Here is a 15,987-nt window from a genome sequence, read left to right on the forward strand (position 1 = left end):
AAAGCCTCCATTACCATCTTTTTTTTAATAATTAAGAACAATATGGCAACAAAAGCACTTAAAACTTTCAACTTAAAAACCTTCTTCCTTTAACCCTTAAAAGTCTCTGATCCTTTAGTTAAATTTCTATAAAAAGAAATACATGTTAACCCCCCTGGAAACCGCTATAGTGCATTTCGCAAGACAAGCCCCATCCACACCCCCATTTTAGCCCTTTTCTTCTTTGCTTTTTAAGATCAACCGCTGTGAGATTGTGCATTCGCAATGGATTCCATCACTTTGGCGCCAGTGTGCCCGCCATCACGGCAACAGTGGCGCTCCCCGGTGGCTTGGATAGCTTGGGGAATTACGGCAGGGAGAGGGTAAGTGGGGAACGACTCTCGTATAGTCGTTTCATTTGGTTGGCGGTTCTATTGCCGTTGCCGCTGCTCCTGCTTTCTTGCTTCTCAATTTTTCGCCTAAGTTGGCCAACCGACAGTTTTGGGGCTGAATGCCTGGCGGGGCTGTTGAAATAAATTTCACTTACGCCAACGCCAACGCACACACACACACTCGAACGCACGCACACACGCAGGGCACAGTGGGTCATTTTGAAAATTAAAATTTTGAATTTTAAGAATTTTTTTTTTTTAAATCGTTTTCTATTTTTTTATTTTGATTTTTTAAAAACTTATTGTTTTATTTTGTTTTTTAAAAATCTTCTAAAAAAAAATATAGGTAATTTTTGTATAGCCTAATTTTGAAGTTTTCTCATTTTAGCTTCCAAATATGTTGCTTTATTATTTTTACCATTTTAATAGTGATTGTAAAGATTTGTACACATTTTTTGCAAAAATTAAGTTTTTTTCTTTTTTATTACCTAGTTACTTTTTTTTATTATTAAACAAAATATTTATTATTAAAGCGAACTTTTATTTCTAGTCCAAAACGATAAAAAAAAAGTTTTTCAAAAGTGCCTTTATGTAAAAAATAAAATAAAAAACTAGGTTACAATTTTCTTTTTTATTTTTTTTTATAATATTTGAGTTTTAATCGTTGTTGTTTAGGTAAAATGTATTATTTTTTAGATTTTATAAAAAAAAGGCTTTTTACAGAAAAAAACATTTAAAATTGGGTTCCAGTACTTCACACTTCTTTGCCTTTTTTTAAATTTTATCAAAAGTCCATTGAGCCTTTCATTTTGGACTTTGTTTTTCAAAATGTTGTTATTTTTGTTTCTAAATTTTATATTATTTTCCTTCAAAAAGTTTGCCTTGTAAGTAAGCGGCCTAAAATGTTCATACGAATTTTATAAAAAAAAAAAATTAAACTATATATTTTTTATCAGTTTTAATTCAAAACTAAGCCACTGTACCCAGGGACACATACGAATGTCGCTCACTGTTCGCGGTTCGTCGTTTACTTGGCAATGCAATTACAGGCGCTAACCGCGCGTGAAAACAGCAACAGCGACGACAACAACAACAATAACAACAACATCGAAAAATGCCCCCAACGAAGTTAGGGATACACTAGAGCAGTACACCCTAAATCTTATAGAGTTTTAAGAAAACATTATTTATCTAAAAAAAAAAAAATGGGGATGACAACTCTATTCTAATTCTATAAATATGTCATTTGAAGACACGTCCTGGAAAGCCTTGTGTCAAATTTTGGATGACCTTTTCTAGAGTATGGCTGATAGACTTGCTTTGTCTTCTTCTTGCCGCACTTTATCCGTTCGTGCCCCTCCACCCCCCCGGGGGTCCCCTCTTTTATTTCCCGCGGCTCCTGCCACTGAGCGGCTTAAAGCGACGCAATGACAATTAACAACAGGCGACAAAACGACAACGACCCAAGAAGGTGGAGGCCAAAGAGTTGGGCGCCGGGCGGTATGGAAGGTAAAAATAAGAAGAAGGAGATATACCCATGGGTGGGCGGAAAGAGGAAGCAGAATGCCATATCAATGACAACGCCAGACACCTGGAGGGGGTGGTAAGAAAATAAAAAAAGGAAAAAAGGACCAAAAGCAGGAACAACTTCACGCCAGGATTCTTCAAATGACACCGCAAGGAAACTAAATGCACTTGAAGATATATTCTTAAGAAGGGTTATAATTAATTTTTAAAGACATATTTTAAAGAAAAGATGTCTAGTAGATCTAATTTCTAAGAAATCTAAGGTTTAAAGGCTCTTTTCAAGCAAACAGGAATAAAAAAAATTATTTTTTTAATAACCTTCACTAGTTTTCCATTTTTTGAACATTTTTTTGAAATAGTTTTTAAACCTAATATTCCTAATACTATGTTTTCACAAGTTTTAAAATCAAATGATCTCTAAAATAACAAACTAATGCATTTTTTTTTTTACCAATTGTTCTTTTTTTTTTTTTATTAAATAAAAGTTTTAATTAAATGAAAAAACTTAAATATTTCCCAGTTTAAAGTTTTCAAAAAAATATCTTATATTTTTGAAACAGATTTTCTCACTTTAAGTTTTAATTTACAAAAAAAAAAAAAATTAAACACAAATTAAGATAAAAATTAGTCATTTAAAACTGTTTTTTACAAATTTTAATAATTTTTTTTTTATAATTATTCTCTTAGTGCATCATCACCTGCCCGACACACTTACGCATATTAACAGGCTTGAATTTTTCAGTATTTTCGGCGAATTTTCGGCGCCCCAAAAACTCAACCCAAATCCCCGCACTTCACTTCATTTTCATTTTCACGTGCAATTGAAGTGCAAAATGCGTTTGGCAATAGAATTTTCCAGAGCCAAAGTTTTTCCTCACCCACCATCACCATCATCGCCGCAATACAAAAACTCACTACTAGTAGTATAGTTCAGTAGTTCGTTCAGTTTTTCCACTCGACTCAATTTTTATTCGCTTCGTGGGTATTCGTCGGGGTTTTCCTGGGGTTTTTCTGGCTACGAAAACATTTTTGTAAGTGAAATTTCAATGACATTTTAATGGAAATTGCAAATGAATGCGATAGCAAAGCCACGAATTGTGTGCAAGGGGTATACAAAGTTGCATAATTGATGCAAAAAGAAAAACTCTCCAGAGAAGGATATTCTGGATAACAATGCCAAGGGTATTTTCACAATTGATATGAGATCTGACACTTTTGCTTTATAGGTTATAAGGGTTATTATATATTTTATGATTCCCAAAGAAAAGATTATTTGAAAATAATGAACTTACCTTCTTAGTTTCGATTTAATATATTTTCTGGTGCTTTTCTTAAGCAATATTTCGTAGCTAAAATTATTGAAAAAAATAAGAATAAGGGTTTAAGAAATATTTAGAATAAGAATAAATATTAAAAATAAGTTTCTAATAATATTTTTGGCTATTTTTATAGTTAAACTCCTCACGGTTAGTTTTCAAACCCCTATATTTATTTTAAACTAAATATTTAGTTCAACAACTTCCACCCAAACCCCCCGAAAAATACAACCTTCATTCTCAAAAGATAATCTCCCTCCAAGAAAAACATGATTTCTTTTTTCGAAAATTTTCAAAGTGATGTGGAAATCAGATTGTCAACATGGTATCGCGCGTGATATCACAATGCATTAACGGAAGTGTTTCAATTGTATATATCTCTCCCCCGAAAGTGAGGAAATTCCCAAAAATAGCCACGGAAATGTAACAAACTTCTGGCTAAAGATCAATAATCGTCACACTCCCTCCCTCCCCCCAGGAGGTTGGCTGTCTCAGGTAAGAAATGATCCCCGTTTTGGGAGGTCCCCATCCCCCACAACAAAAACAACCCAAAAACATTGAATCTCATTGAAAAATGTCCAACTTTCCCCCCCAAAATATATATTTTTTGGGGATTTTTCTCAGGACATACATACCTCGTACATCCATATATCCCCGAAAAATTGGGGGCCAAACAGACGCGCCAAATAAATAACAAGAAATGTTTGCCTGGGCCCTGAGCCATTGTAGTAGTATTACCCATCCGATCTATGGGATACCCACTTAGGGAAATGCCGAGAGGGGCGACAAATTAACACGCCAGCCGTCGTCCAAGCAACAGGGGGGGAGAGGACTATCATCTATTTCTGGACTGGAGTTGTTGTCGAGAGCCAGACTGATCCATTCCCCGAGACCCACTACCATTTCCATATCCATCAGATACCATTCCCTATTCCCTATTCAAGATTCATCCCATTTTCATTCCCAATTCCATCCCCCAGTAGCATCGCCATGTAGCACCTTTATTAATTGCAGTCGACGAGACGAGCGTTTGACATGTTTAATGCGAAAATCTCAGGAGTGGGGGTCAGAGGGGAGAAATCAAGGCAAATGCACTGAGAGAAATATTTTTAAACTATTATTTTGATATATTCTTATAGGGGAAGAGGTGGTTTTTAAAGGAAATTGAATTAAAAGACGAGGTATACGAGATTTTAGGTGAGGAAGTAATACAAAATACCGGGTATCATATATTCGAGGAACTATTCGTATAATATAGTCCTAATGGTTGGTAGTTTAATCTTAAATATTATTCTAAAATAAAATATAGTAAATATTTCGGTTTTTTTTTTAATATAAGGTATAAGAAGAGAAAGGAGTACCAGTACTAGCTATTATATAGTCTACAGAACTTTAGATGAATCCTAATAATATCTTTATCTTCTTGAATTATTTCTCTCACTGCATATTTAAATATTGGGGTACATTCATGATTCTATTTTCGTAAAACAGAATGCCAGAACGTCTCTCCCCATTGCCGGGCGACGTTGACATAGGCTGGAAATTCTTTTGACTTTATCTATTTCGGTTGGCAGTTGCCAGTTGCTAGCTGCCGACCGGGACGCACCAGACATCAGAAAGACTCTCTGCAGAAAAAAAAACTCTGCAGACGGTAGACAGCAGATTGCAGACTAAAGACTTAAGAAAACTGCAGACTATAGACTATAGAACTGTGTAGACTGCAGACTTTACTGTCTGAAGACCAAAATACTAAAAGACTGCAGACTGTGGAGTGCAGACTGGAGAGGAGATTGGTGAAAAAAGACAGCTGACGCCAGGCCTTGGGGTTAAAGTCGAAAATGCCATGCCATGTGAGGGGATCTCTTTATATATCTCTGTATATGCCCCCGATTCCCCATTTCCCTTTTTCTTAAATCTGTACTTCTTTGTTTCCTTTGTTTGCTAAAAACTAAGAGGGGATTGCATTTTTATTTATTTTTTAATGAAGATCAACAAATGGGGGGGTTATCCTCACAAAGCCCGACAACTCTGATAAACTTATCTCCGTTAATTCGTTTATAACGATAACTAGATGATGATCCTCTTGAAATTAATTCCCCAACCTTTTCCCTCAACTTTCAACGCATCTATCTAATCTTAATGGGCACTTTGCCGCCTTTGAGAGGCCCGAGGACCATAAATCCCGGCTAGTACGCACTTGAAAACAATTCTACACCGAAAACTCCTCGAAAAACTCAACTTGAAGGCCACACCCAGGGACTAGGAAAAATAGGATATGGCGGTGACAGCTGCAGGCGGACATGCGGACAGGACAACTGCAATCCAGGAGATTGCAATTAGGAAACGAAAGTATTTCCAGATGAACCATAAATTAGAGGAAAAGTGGCGAGAAGAGTTCGAGAGTTTGGAGCTCTAAAGGCGTAACCAAAACATCCAAAACATGAAAATCAAATTTCGTCGCAAAAGGGTCTCCTCTCTCTATCCAATATTTTAGTTTTTTTTTTTATTTTTTTGTTGACCACTTGAAAGTCTCAAATTCTCGGCGCCGTAAAAAGAGATGGTCCTATAGTCCTGGTCCAAGTCGAGGTCCTTCAAATGCGTATTTTATGTAAATCAATGTCCAGTCCTGCAATTGCACTTGAGCGGCCCTCTGAGTGTCCCTCCCGAGAGATGAAATGCTTGGAGGAGTGAGGAGTAGGATTGCCAGGATAATGACATGTTTTTCTATTTCTATTTTTTTTTTTCTTCGGTTCGGTCTAGTAATTTGAGCAGCAACTTGTCGTTTTTAGTATTTCCTTTGATTTTTCTTTTATTTTCCTTTGAATTTGCGCCGCAAACTTTTGTTTATTTGTTTTGTCAACAATTTTTTTCTTGTAAAGGCCTCTAATTTTTTTTTTTTCTGAAGTCTTCTTGAATTACACAGCCTTGGTTTTTCCATTGAAAGTTTTTTTTTCCAATTTTTCTGGTCTGTCAGGAAATGCAACTCAATCAAAAAAATAAAGACGAGTAATATATTCCTCAACTTGTGTGGCTTTTTCTCACACACACTTTTCTCCCATGTGCGTTTTCTCGCTAAGAATGCTCTTTTAACTTATTGGCCTTTTTCGGAGTTTTTCTTTTTTTTTTTGGAAAAAATCACCCGCTGATTCGGTTACTCTTACCATTTGTCATGGTTCTTCTTAGGGTATTTTTTTGGTAATGAATTTATTTTTACCTTCAAAAATCGAAAAATCAAAAACGTAAACCTACTACTGTTATAATACATATATGTATGTATGTTTTGGATCTCTGCATGTGGCGCTTTTCATTGGATTTTCATTAATTTGAGCCGCGGTGTAGTTTTTCCCTTTCGGCCTTGTTGGTTTTGTTGTTGTTACTGACTGGCTGGATGGCTGGCTGGCTGGCTGGATGGTGAAGAGGGCGCGTAATTGATTTGTGGTTCATGCATCCTAAGCAAACAAATTGGATTTGCAGCGGTTCGGTTGTGTGGCAAGAGTTGACGGAAAAATTCAAAAATCGGTAAAGGTGGTGGGGGGATGAGGCCAAACAAAAACACAGAGGGAAATCGAGTTTAGAGCTATGAGAGCTAATACTATTTATACGAAAAATATTGATTAGATTACTATAAAAGGTATAGATATACTTGTCATTATAATAGTATATATTTTTACTTCCTAATTTATTTCTTAATGGTCTCTATTATTCTTAAAATATAACTAGAAATACTATCCTTAACTCCACCTATCCTTTTCAAACCCCTTTTCCTCCAAAAACTATACCTTCCTTTAGTAATTGCTTTCCACATAAAAGTCCCTTAACAAATTATAATCCAATTATCGTTAATTTTTTTTTTTGGCGCCACTGAACAATCCATTATAAAGGTCCTTCCGGCTAATACTCTACTAGTCCACCCACTCCCTGATACTCATTCCCTATCCCCCCGATTCACAATTCACATTCTACCATTCCCGATGCCAATCCGTTCAATCATCAATCATCCGCCCAATCAAATTCGCCGACTCATTCGAGTGACTCTGGTGTTGCTTTTGACACATTTCTTGAGCGCCAAATCGATCATTATCAGCAAACGCCGTCGTCGCAACGCCCTCGAAAAAATAACCAACAAAAATATAGGAATAACAACAAATATATAAAGGTATAAAGATTCGTGGTAAAGACCCTCAATAGAAGTTTCTAAAAAGATATGGGTGTTTTGAGGATCTTTAAAGAAGAGAAATTATAGGATTAGAGGGCTATTACTTAAAGAAAGTAATATATATAGTCTTATAAATAATCAGAAATATAAATATAAATACTAATAGCTAAACATATAGATATACAAATAATAATAAATAGGAATAAAATTATTATAATTGTATAATAATGACTTATAATATACACTTATGTTTCTAACTCACAAGAAATGTTAGAATTTTTGAAATGAAGGGTAATTCTCAAGTTGTATTCTATATATATATTTTATATTTATAAATCTAAAGATTCTTTCCAATATTTTATTTAAAAATAATTTTCACGCTTTAAGGTATAACATTTGGTTGATTTTCGATTTCGTTCTGTAATATCAAAATCGGTAAACAGCGACATACCATACTTTTGCGGAAATTTTTAAGCTGACTTATAGTTGGAGGTAGTACTTCTAAGAGTATCTATTTAAACTATACTAGATCTACAGATCTACCTACATTATTCCATAACAGTTCTATAGGTCTCTTATTATATTATGTTCATATACAAGTCTTGTAGTCAAAAATTTATCTCTATAGTCTACTGAAAGATAGAGAAGTATCTAATAGTATCTATCTAATTATAATTACTAAATTTTTGTTCTTCTATGGAGCCTAAAGGTTATGGAGCAGTTAAAATTATGCCTGAAGGTATGAATATCAAAATAAATTAGTGTCGTAGTGTAGTATAGTAATTTAATGTATAGTATACTAGTATAAAATAGTAGAATACTGAGTAAAATAGTAGCCTTTTATTTTATCTAAAAACGAATTGCCTTAAAATGAATCCTTTTAACTTATACAGACATAATATTCGGACCCTTAAACATTATATTTACTTTATATTAAATTTTAATACATTTCTTATCCAAACAAAAAATCGTAATAAAATTTTCTCCCTGTGTAGAATGTGGGCAACTAATTTGGAGCTTGGCTTTGGTCATTTGGCATCTGAAAAAAAGGCCATTGTTTCCAAAAACATAAGCCGCATCATTTTTGGACTCTTTTCATGCGCCCTGTGTGCAAATTAAGTTTTATTAATTTAATTTTTTAACGAGCTGCGATCGGTGCTAAGATTTATGTGTCCGCATCGGCGTCCGCACCGGCGCACCGCGTCGGCGTTGACCAGATTTATTTATTGAGACATATATATATTCCCATATTCCGATTCAGACTCTTTCTTGTTATTATTATTATTTTTTTTTATTTCTAATTTAATTCGCCGAAGGCATCGTAATGATCACTGATGAGGTGTTTATGAGCACGGCCAGGTATTTTGCATTAGTCATGGCCATTGTGTTGGATTTTGGGGGCGTTTTCTTTTCTCGATCATCGGCACATCGGCACATCATTCAACCTTTATGCTTTCCGATCTGGGGCAGTCATTAGGCCGAGAAAGGCACGGAAATCGCCTTAAATCGATATGGCATATGGCTTTTGGCTTTTTTTTTTTTTTTTTGTTTCAAAAATGAAACCGAAAACGTGAGAAATTGATTTTAAACGCAAGTGTGGAATTGCCGGAAGCCCATCTTAGGTGTGGTTTATAATTATAGCCAAATGTGTCTGAGATACGAGAGCTTGTTAGGGGTTTTATGAACAAAATTTCACTATCTATATAGTCTGGTATTTAAATGGGAAAATAATGCAAGATAAGTTGATAGAAAAAAGCTTTAAAAAATAGAGGGCTTATTTATATTATTATAATTTTACTTAAAGTTCAGAAACCAAAACCCCCTTGAGATTATTCCATATAATACCGCCCGCCCTCTTCTTCGAAATCGCTCCCTAATGGAGCCATTGAATACCGCCCGGGCCCATCTATCTAGTCACTGGCCCCACAAATATTGCCCACTTAGCACCGAAAGTGCAGTGCGGAAATCAAACAATGCCATTAGGCCAATAATTGCTGCTCGTTATTGTTGTAATTGCCGGAATGGAGGCTCGTGGCCTAAAAACACTACTATACCATATACATATATATACATATACGCTATATCGCTATACAGTACAAGAGGGCCAAGGGGACGGCCGCCGTATCCCAGAGACTAAACGTATTAATTAAGCTATTTATCTAAACTAATGCGAGCATTTAGTGGCCAAGACAAGAAGCAAATTGCACTCATTAGCCCCCTGGACTATAGCCCCACTCTGGACTCTACTCTACTCTATTCCTTCTCCATTCCACAATCTTCGATGGCCTTTCGTTCTTTGTTTTTCTTATTTTTATATATATATATATATAATTTTTTTTCATGAAAGATAATTGGCCGGGATAAGTAGTGGCAGTAGCAAGTGACCAGCTACTGGGCCGGGCCGGCCGGGCATCCTCCTGCCCCTAAGGATTGAAGAATCTTTTCAAAGCCAATTGAAGATATCGTCACTCGGACCGGGCCGGGCCAGGCCGGGTTGGGTTCAGAAACTAAACTACATGGCCGGCGGTCGTGAGGCAACTATATCATCATTAAAGCCGCTCCCCCGGATCAGTAACGGTACTGAATATACGGTCAGTGCACTGGGAGAAACGGATTTTAAGGATTTTATTAAAGACTAACTTTTTTGTTTGATTTTTGCTAATTGTATTTATTAACTTTTTTTAAAATTTATTTTGAATATTTTTTAAATAAATTTGACTTTACTTTTTACTATTTTTACACCTTTTTACAATAAAAAAAAAAAAAAACCCAGAACACTCCTTTAATTTCTCTCAGTGCCCTGGGCCAGTGCAAGCTTATCGTCTGCCGCATCATTAGTTTGATTATGATTATCAATGAGCACATCGCCAACGCCGTGGCCGTGGCCGTTGCCGCCACCGTGCCACATTAAATAAAACAAGAACTTGTCTTTGTCTTTCGGCCCTAAAGCTGGAAACCGAAACTGAAACTGGAACTGTAACTGAATCTGAATCTGAATCCGAAACTGTTGGTGGCTCTTGGTTTTGAACTTGATTTTGTACTTTTGGCTCTTTGTTTTCCGGCAGCTGCTTAACGGCCCAGTTGACCGTTTTTATTTTTTGTTTTAACCAAATTAATCGCACCTTGAGGTTATTTTTTCGTGGTTTTATGAAAAAAAGAGTCCATTGGCAAAGTTTTGAAGTTTGAATTGGAAATGTTTATAATGTTTGAAATATTAAAAATTAAACACATTTTTTTTTTATGATTTGGTAAATATTTTAAAATATTATATATATTTGAAAAATAATACATTTTACAGAAAGTTTAATATAAAATAATTAAGATTTTGAATTTAAATAATTTTTGTTGAATATCTTAAAGTTTTTTAAAAATATTTCTTGAAAATATTTCTTGAAAATATTATCCAAATATTTATTTCATTTGCAAAAAGTGCTATTGTAGATACAAAAGCACTAATAGTTATTCGAAAAAAATTACTTTTTATTAAAAAAAAAAATAAAATAAATATCAATTTGAACAAAATACTTTAAGTTTCTGATAGAAAAATCCAGAAACTAGTACTAATTAAAAGAAAATAATTTAATTTTATAAAAAAAAAAAAATATTTTACATTTGAAACTTTTTGTATCAAATTTTTTATATATAATATTTTATTTTAATATTTATTTTAATTAATGTAGGGAAAAAAAAACCTGAGAGCCTATTCCATTATACCTCTCCTGATTAATTGTAGAGCATTTAAATTAGTCAGTTGCCTTTTTCGATTTTCGATTTAATTTTCGCCTTAGTTTCGTTTTTGGGTTTTTTGGGGCTCCGGCTTTATTTTTTATCCGACGATTTCAAAGATCTGATGCGACCGATAAGAGACAACAACGCTGCGACATTGTTGGCGTGACAAATTACAGATAGCTCCTCGCCCGCCGCTTCAGAGATTCGAATTCAGAGATTCAGGTAAAGCAGATACAGATACAGATACTTTTTGGGACTCGGCTTGTGCGGCAGCGGCTCTAATCATTGTGATTAGCATAATGAGGTTGTCAGAGAATGAAAATCATAGGCATAGGGAGTGTGGGGTATGGATGGGGCAGGCCATGCCATATATTGATTCTGTCAGCTGTTGCCGACTGGTTGCTTTCTGATTTTTTATAAAGGTACCCCCGAACCCAGGTGAGTCGCCGGAAACCCGGACCAAATATCCGGGCATCCTCGCCGGCCTCCGACTCCTGTATTTTCTATATCCTATTGCCCATACCCGATCCCATATTCCCCGGCACTTACACGTAATCATAATCGTAATAAAAGGCCACATATGGTTGCCAGGTAGCAGCAAAAAAAGGACATGTAAGAGGGGGGCGGGGCAAATGGTTGGATTGCCAATGGGAGCGGGGGTGGCGGTGTTTGAGAAGCGCAGGGGGGAGGGGGGGGCTGATGCTGCCACACATGTGCCAGCGAAATGTGCTCATATTTTAACATTCTGCACTACCCATACCAAAAACTCAGGGCACAAAAAAAAAACATCATCATTAGCAGGATCTCTAGGCACTTAGATAATTATTTTGTATTTAAAAATTTTCAAAAATATTTAAAATTAATAATTATTTATAAATATGAGTAAAGTTATGGATTCAATAAAGATTTTCGTATTTAGTTTAAAATAAATTTAATATTTTCAAAATAGATCTTTATTTTATTAAAAAAAAGTATATTAGTGTAAGTATTTTTATTAGTATTCAAAATAGCACTTTAATTAGTATTCAAAGTAGTTTTTATGTAAGTATTTAAGTTTGTATTAAAAATAGTATTTATCTTAGTATTTTTATAAAAGAGTATTCTAAAAAGTATTGTTATAGTAATATTCCAAGTATTTTAAAAGAATTTATGTACGTTATTTTAATATTTACGTATTTTAATTAATATTCGTAATATTATAAATTTTAGTATTCAAATCAGTATATGTATTTTAAAAGGGTAACACTATCTATAATAGAATAATCCTTATAAATAATAATACTAAAAGTTTCTGGTAAAACTTAGGTGGTATTTTACTTATTTAAAATAAAGGCCACACCATTTTCGTAATATACTAAAATATACTTGATATCATAATCTTCTAAAAAGATCTTTAATTTTTTTTTAAAAATAGCCTAAAAACTAGGTCTCAAAGTTCATTAAATTCTTTCAAATGTACTTAAATTTTTTGTTCAGTGCAACTTTACTAATCTCCCCCCTGCCGCTACTGCTGCCTCTGCGGTGGCAACAATAAAAAGCCACAGAAACTGTCACCGGGCCCAGAATGTTTGACAGATGGACTTTCCAGCTGAAAGCGAAGCTGAGCTCATCTAATTTCTGATATTTGTTCTCCCAGTTGATGGTTTCCCCTTCAGAAGGACCCAGAAACTTCCCAGTACTCCCCATCCTTTATGAATCCATTTTAGAAATCAGATTTAAATGTTGTTCCTGGATCCTGGCATGGCATTGGACCCGGGCCCTTGCATATGGAGTATCAAGTTCTAATAGATGTCTTACGGTGACATATTAAAGACCACGACAGACCCCACCTTGAAGACCCCCACCGTTCCCCCCAAAAATCCTAATAATAATAATAATGAATGGAAATGAAAAAAAAAAAATATATATATATATGAATGCTGGGCTGACACAATGGAGAAGAATAATGAATCGAAAGATTTTCAAGATACAGGAAGGAAGCCAGGAAGGAAAATGAACAACACACACACCCACAACACCCAAGTACAGGGAAATCTTTCATATTTTTATATTTTACGACCCACACACATCTGGTGGAGATGTCAGTTTAATGGGGATTGGGTTTTCGGGCTTAAGAGATCATAAAAATTGTAAGTTTTCCTCCACCTCATAGCTATAGTAGGGGTGTAGGGTGGTGTAGAGTTCATAGTTCGTAGAATTATGGGCGCCAAAGATTGAAATTTAATTGGTTTTGGGGTCTTATGGGGGGGAGGAGAAAAAAAAATATGCTACATTTTATGATAATTTTATTTTCACAGGAAATGTACAAGAAAAATTAGAAAGAAGAGATGGGGTTTCGATTTTATTTAGTTTTTTTTTTTATGGTTTTTAAAGTATCTAGTTAGTCTAGCTCCTAAAAGTAACTTTAGGAACCCCCCAAAAGTTCTGACAAACCCAAGTGATCATCTTGGTTTCTCGGATAATCCCGATGACAGCTAACATGATGCACGCACATGGCCAAGGACTTGGCCAGCTGTCTTGTTTTCTGGCTCTCGACTGCTAATCAAGCTAAGCTCTTTTTCCCAAAAAACAGGACAAGACATCCTGGAGATGCTTACTTCCCCTATTTTTTTTTTTTTTTTTTTTTTTGTTATTTTGTGTCTGTAAAGTAATAACAGGAAATATTCCATATCGAGAAATTGTTGTAGCGCCTTTTATCGCTCGATGGGTAAAACTTTCGAAAGTTAGTCACTTTACCGTTCCCGACCATTTTCGTAAAAAAAACCTCCAAAGAACCTCCAACCTTTCACGTAATTTTCCATAAACATAAAAGTTCTCTGCTTCCTTCCCGAAGTCAGTGTAAGGTAGGGGTGGAGTTGAGGGGTAGGAGTTGTATGACAAGGATACCGCCATAAGCAAAGGTGAAGTTACCCCCTGACTTGGTGGTGTTGCCACAAAGCCCTGCATATTGTATTTATATTTTGTGATTTTAATGCGGCATTTTGTGGCTGCGGCTTCCTTTTTGGATGTGTTTGTATTTTACACTGAGATTTATTTTTATTTTCAAATATAAATTAAATATTATTTTTATATTTTAAAGCCTTTAAAATAATATTTAATCATAATGAACTATTTTTAAAAATTAAAATAATCCTATAAAAAATTTTTAAAATCATTTCTTTCAGCCTACATCCTCGACATTAGCAGCTACATTTTTATGACATAATTTTTGTGTTCACCACCAAGTAACAAAACAACAACAACAAAAAAACCAAAATAAAAATAAAATAAAAAGCAACAGGACACCCAACAAACCAGAGCACAGGAAAAAGGTGAGCCTGCCAGCCAGAAGACAATCTGCATATGTGGACTGGGGATTTCCCTCGACTTCGATGACCCGGCAGGAGTCTAAACCAGGTTTCAGGAAATAATGGGTCTCCGGGAGGATACACCGGGAGGACTCTTGCTTGGACGTTTTTTATATTCATACAGGTTTTCTTGTTGCTGTTTTTTGTTTCATCCCCGAGTTCTCGCTCTGAATTGTAATTACAAGGATGTAACCTAATGACACGCTACCCTCCCGACCTGCCTGCCGGCCTCCGCCCACTTATTTTGGTTCTTGCGGTTTAAGTGGAAAATGCTGTTTGGAAAATGTAAGAAAAAAGGTACATCATACTTTATAATTGATGTAAGGCAGGTTTTAGTCTCAACTTTCGTGGTTTCTGCCAAAAATCTAACTTTTAAATTCACATTTTTCAAAATTGGAAGGGGACTCCCCAGAAAATTTGAAAAAAAAATTTTAAAAATATTTCGTTCCAGGATTTTGAAGCAGATTTGTAGAGAATCCTTCCACGAATCCTTAAAGGTATCCCTTTTGAAGATCGGAGGAAAATTGGCAAAGATATGGGCTCCGACCGGCGTCGTATGGGGCTTTCCGTCATTTCTTCAAAATTCGAAGGGGACCCCCCAGAAAATTTGACAAAAAATCGAAAAAAATATTTCGTTCACATATTTTGATGCAGATTTGTAGAGAATCCTTCCACGAATCCTTAAAGGTATCCCTTTTGAAGATCGGATGGAAATTGGCGAAGATATCGCCTTCGACCGGCGTCGTATGGGGCTTTCCGTGATTTCTTCAAAATTCAAAGGGGACCCCCCAGAAAATTTGACAAAAAATCGAAAAAAATATTTCGTTCACATATTTTGATGCAGATTTGTAGAGAATCCTTCCACGAATCCTTAAAGGTATCCCTTTTGAAGATCGGATGGAAATTGGCGAAGATATCGCCTTCGACCGGCGTCGTATGGGGCTTTCCGTGATTTCTTCAAAATTCGAAGGGGACTCCCCAGAAAATTTGACAAAAAATCGAAAAAATATTTTGTTCCAGGATTTTGATGCAGATTAGTAGAGAATCGTTCTACGAATCCTTAAAGGTATCCCTTTTGAGAATCGGATGAAAATTGGCGATGATATTCCTCTGACGGAGGTCATATGGGTCTTGGTCTCCAAGAATCGGAGGTATATTGATAAAAATAAAGCCTTTCTTTAAAATTTGATTACTTCAATTTTATTATTATTAGTTTTGGATTTTCAGATTTTCTTAAAGGCTTAGAACCCTGACTGGCCAGGGACTTGAAAAAGGAGAAATGAAATTAGGATCCAACACATCCGGCTAATGAAGACGATGACTGGCATTAATAAACGCATCGTTATGCGTAGTAACCTCTGACCCCGGCTCACCTCACCGCCCCCTTAACTCCACTCGAGTATATCACGCACACTCGCTCTCATCTATAGAACCTCATTAACACTCCACCCACTTGGGTGGTAAAAATAAAAAAGCCAGTGGCCTCCCAACATCGCCAATTGCAGGTGTAATATTTCAATGTGCGTGGGCACTCTGACACC

General features: G+C 35.5%; 1 protein-coding gene across 1 annotated transcript in view; it reads right to left on the minus strand.

Moving 5' to 3' along the window:
• The window catches only part of LOC138925655 (uncharacterized), a 42,848-nt gene that overhangs the window by 12,336 nt on the left and 14,525 nt on the right, over positions 1-15,987 (minus strand). Inside the window, exon 2 of the mRNA XM_070276528.1 lies at positions 3,191-3,247. Coding sequence (XP_070132629.1) covers positions 3,191-3,247 — 57 coding nt within the window. The remainder of the gene's footprint in view (positions 1-3,190; positions 3,248-15,987) is intronic.

This window comes from Drosophila bipectinata, chromosome XR, assembly GCF_030179905.1.
Source record: "Drosophila bipectinata strain 14024-0381.07 chromosome XR, DbipHiC1v2, whole genome shotgun sequence".
Taxonomy (NCBI): Eukaryota; Metazoa; Arthropoda; class Insecta; order Diptera; family Drosophilidae; genus Drosophila; species Drosophila bipectinata.